General features: G+C 43.1%; 1 protein-coding gene across 1 annotated transcript; it reads left to right on the top strand.

Moving 5' to 3' along the window:
- Positions 1 to 731: 731 nt before the first annotated feature.
- LOC112512872 (DNA-binding protein HEXBP-like) lies at positions 732 to 1,190 on the top strand. The gene has a single exon (XM_025119002.1). The coding sequence runs from the start codon at positions 732 to 734 to the stop codon at positions 1,188 to 1,190; it is 459 nt and encodes a 152-aa protein (XP_024974770.1).
- The last annotated feature ends 3,571 nt before the right edge of the window (positions 1,191 to 4,761 follow it).

The raw sequence follows: 4,761 nt of genomic DNA, 5'->3' as shown, positions 1-4,761 counted from the left end.
ATGGTCGGGAAGATAATCGAGTTGAGGGTATGACTTCAACGCCAACTGAAAGCTGGAGTGGTCCCGATAGACCAACAGTTCAGCTCGCACACCCAGAAGTGAACATCGCCAAGGAGATGGAACATTGTATGCAAGCTGCTTTACCTGGAATGCTTGAGTGCATTCAAACTGCCACACTTAAGATGGTTGATGCTCATCTGAAGCATACCGAACCTCCGAGAAGTAAAGCCGATGAAGATAAAGAATCATCTAAGAATGAATCTCACAATCAGGAGGAGTCAAATGGGGAGGCACTCTTCGATCACAATGAGATTAAGAAACCTAGTGGTAGGGGATGCAGTTACAAAACTTTCACCAGCACCGACCCATCGGTTTTCGAGGGCAAAAATGGACCACTAGCAGCCATGAACTGGCTCGACGAGATAGAGAGTTGTTTTCTGACCTGTCATTGTGCACCAAATGATATGGTGCAGTTTGCGTCAACCAAGTTCAAATCGAATGCTTTGCAATGGTGGAAATCAGTTAGAGCCACTAGGGGACTATCTGGGACTGCATCCCTCACTTGGGAGGAATTTAAGGAGTTAATGAGCGAAAAATTCTTCTCACCACTCCAGATGAGAATACTAGAAAGTGAGTTCCTACAATTGGAACAGGGAAACATGACAGTAGAGAAATATGTGGAGATCTTTATTGAGAAGTCACGATTTGCATAGCATCAGGTGAGTACCGAGATGAGAAAAGTGAACCGGTTTGTTGACGGACTAAAAAGGGAACTTAGGAGGCTTGTGGGAATGTCAAAACCTACTACCTTTCAAGATGCGGTAGAACTGGCCACCCTTGCTGAGAAGGACAGTTATGTCCCGGATGCATCGAAGAAGAGAAAGATTAACCAGGCTGGCACGGAGAAATTCAAGAGAACCCAAGTCGTTGGGGGAAAAAGTGGGGCAATAACTGCTTGCGCCACATGTGGAAGGAACCACCCAGGTGAATGCAGGTATGGCAAGGGAGTTTGCTTTACTTGTGGAAAGCCTTGGCACATGTCAAGAGAATGCAAGGCCAGACCTATCTGCTACTCGTGTGGTGATCCCGGACATCGCCAAAGGGAATGCTCCAAAAAGAACACGGAGCCACCGAGGTTGCTCGGAGGATCGAGCGGAAAGAAGCCGGATGCACCAAAAGGGAAGGGTTGAGTCTTTGAGATGACTACGGAGGAAGCAAAGGATGCACCTGATGTAGTAACAGGTACGTTTCTAGTCAACAAAATACTTGCAAGAGTGTTATTTGATTTGGGTGCAAATAAATCTTTTGTCTCCACTAAGTTTTGCATACGATTGGGAAAATCACCTGTATTACTTAGTCAACGTAGAGGTCGAAACTGCTGATGGTAACGTCACCATGGTGCGAGAGTGTTTTGATAACTGCACTATAGAGATAGAGGGTCAAGACTTTGAGGTCCACTTATTACCTATGGGCATTAGAGAATTCGATGTTGTCATAGGAATGGACTGGTTGTCTAAACATCAAGCTCACATTATTTACTTCAAGAAACTAATTCGAGTGAGAAATAAAGATGGGGATGAGATCACTGTGTGCGGTAGTCGGCCTGGCAATCACACTAACCTCATATATGTGATCAAGGCTAGAAGATGTATTCGCAAAGGATGTGAGACGTACTTAGCATATGTCATAAATGCTAAAATGGAAAAGGGAGCTATAGAGGAGGTTCCCGTGGTTTGGGAATTCCCTGATGTGTTTCCTGACGACCTACCAGGGGTACCTTCTGAAAGGCAAGTCGAGTTTAGGATTGACTTGACACCCAGAGCCATACCGATTGCTAAGTCACCTTACCGTCTAGCACCATCAGAAATGCAAGAACTAATGACCCAAATCCAGGAATTGTTGTATAAAGGGTTTATCCAACCAAGTTCGTCCCCATGGGGAGCACCAGTGCTATTTGTGAAAAAGAAAGACGGATCAATGCGCATGTGCATCGACTATAGGGAGTTGAATAAGGCGACAATAAASAATAGATACCCACTACCCYGAATAGACRACTTATTYGATCAACTACAAGGAGCAAGTTACTTCTCGAAGATCGACCTACGATCAGGCTACCACCAGTTGCGGGTTCGTGAAGAGGAYGTCCCAAAGACGGCGTTTAKAACTCKTTATGGGCACTACGAGTTTCTGGTCATGCYTTTCGGTTTGAMAAATGCCCCYGCGGTATTCATGGACTTGATGAATCGGATATGCAAGCCTTATTTAGACAAATTCATCATCGTCTTCAKTGATGACATCCTCATATACTCAAGAAAYAAAGAAGAGCATGAGTGCCACCTACGTACAGTGTTGGAGATGCTAAGAAAGGAGAAGTTGTATGCCAAATTCTCCAAATGTGAGTTTTGGATCCGTGAAGTRCAATTTCTCGGGCACATGRTTAACYAAGAGGGTATCATGGTGGACCCAAGCAAGATAGAAGCAGTAATGAAATGGGAAACTCCAAGATCARCAACGGAGATAAGGAGTTTCTTAGGATTGGCCTGTTATTATCGGAGATTCATAAAGGATTTCTCAAGAATAGCCCTCCCTCTAACATCCTTAACGAAAAAGTCAAGCAAGTATGTGTGGGGGCCAACACAAGAGAATGCTTTTCAGACCTTAAAAGAAAAACTCTGTACCGCTCCAATTTTATCATTGCCTGAAGGCTCGGAGGACTTCGTAGTATGTAGTGATGCATCTCACCAAGGTTTAGGATGTGTACTTATGCAACGAGAAAAAGTGATTGCTTATGCATCACAACAGTTAAAAGATCACGAGAAGCGCTACCCAACACATGACTTRGAGCTAGCGGCAGTGGTGTTCGCAWTGAAGATATGGYGACAYTACTTGTATGGAACTYGATGTGTGATCTTCTCAGATCATAAAATCCTAAAGTACTTGTTCGATCAGAAAGAGTTAAACATGAGGCAAAGAAGATGGATGGAGCTACTAAAAGATTACGACTGTGAGATACGTTACCACCCAGGAAAAGCCAACGTGGTAGCCGATGCCTTGAGTCGCAAGGATCACATGGCACCCATCCAGATAAAGGCTATGAGCTTAAGAGCCACCACAAGTTTGATTGAAAAGTTATTAGAGGCCCAAAAGGACGGTTTAATGAAGGAGAATCTAAAGACTGAGAGGATCGTGGGCCAAGCACAATTCCTCGTAGATGACACACAAGGGTTGAAACGATTTCAAGGTAGAATATGGGTCCCAAAGGTCGGACCATGTAGGGATATAATTTTAGATGAGGCTCATAAGTCAAGATACTCAATTCACCCGGGAACAAACAAGATGTACCGAGATTTAAGAACCTTGTATTGGTGGCCAGGGATGAAGAAAGCCGTTGGTAACTATGTGGAGCAATGTCTAACTTGCCTGAAGGTCAAAATAGAACATCAACGACCGTATGGTCAACTACAATCTATGGAAATCCCAGTTTGGAAATGGGATCACATCACCATGGACTTTGTGACGAAATTGCCTAAGACCTTACGAAGCCATGATGCGATTTGGGTAATAGTGGATCGATTAACGAAATCCGCTCACTTTCTGCCAATAAAGGAAACATACACTTTGGATAGACTTGCCAAGCTGTATATCGACGAGATTGTCTCTCGTCATGGAGTACCGTTGTCCATCATCTCCGACAGGGATAGTCGGTTCACTTCCAACTTCTGGAAGGCTTTTCAGCGGGAGTTAGGTTTGAGGATCAAGCTTAGTACGACTTACCACCCACAGACCGACAGACAAAGTGAGAGAACCATTCAAACACTCGAAGATATGTTAAGGGCGTGTGTTATCGACCTAGGAGGAAATTGGGATAACCACTTACCTTTAATAGAATTCGCCTACAACAACAGTTATCAGAGTAGCATCCAAGTAGCACCATTCGAGGTGTTATATGGGAGAAAGTGTAGAACACCGGTATGCTGGGAAGAAGTTGGGGAAAAGCAGTTAGCTGGGCCAGAGTTAATCCAACAAACATCCGATAAGGTAGTCCAAATTAGAGAGCGACTAAAGSTTGCTCAGGATCGRCAAAAGAGCTATGCTGACAAAAGGAGGAAACCAATYGAATTTCAAAAGGATGATAAAGTGATGTTGAAAGTGTCACCTTGGAAGGGTTTACTTAGGTTTGGAAAGAAAGGAAAGTTGAGACCACGTTACATAGGACTCTTTCGGATTATAAACCGAGTGGGAGCAGTAGTGTACCGACTGGAATTACCCGATGAGCTTCAAGGGATTCATAACACATTTCATGTGTCGAATCTAAAGAATTGTTTAGCCAAGGAGGATGTTGTGGTTTCACTGGACGAGGTAAGCATAAACGAGAAATTAAGCTTCATTGAAGAACCGGAACGCATATCGGATCGGAAGATTAAAACACTAAGAAACAAGGAGATTTCGTTGGTATTAGTACATTGGAAGTTTCACAAAGGCCCCGAAGCAACTTGGGAACCTGAAGCAGAGATGAAATCTAAGTACCCCCAACTGTTTGGCTAGGTTGAAATTTCGAGGACGAAATTTTCTTTCAAGAGGGGGAGAGTTGTAAAACCAAAAATTTATATATATATATATATATATATATATATATATATCGTACGGGTTTTTATATAGATAATGCTCAATTTACTAAATTCGTTTGAGGTGATAAAATATTTATGTTTTTAGTTGAGGAGGTAGTAATCAAAATCTCAAAATAAGTTTAATGTTCGGACC

Source organism: Cynara cardunculus (genome assembly GCF_001531365.2).
Source record: "Cynara cardunculus var. scolymus isolate 2C chromosome LG 5, CcrdV1, whole genome shotgun sequence".
Lineage (NCBI taxonomy): Eukaryota > Viridiplantae > Streptophyta > Magnoliopsida > Asterales > Asteraceae > Cynara > Cynara cardunculus.
This window is presented reverse-complemented; position numbering and strand designations above follow the sequence as displayed.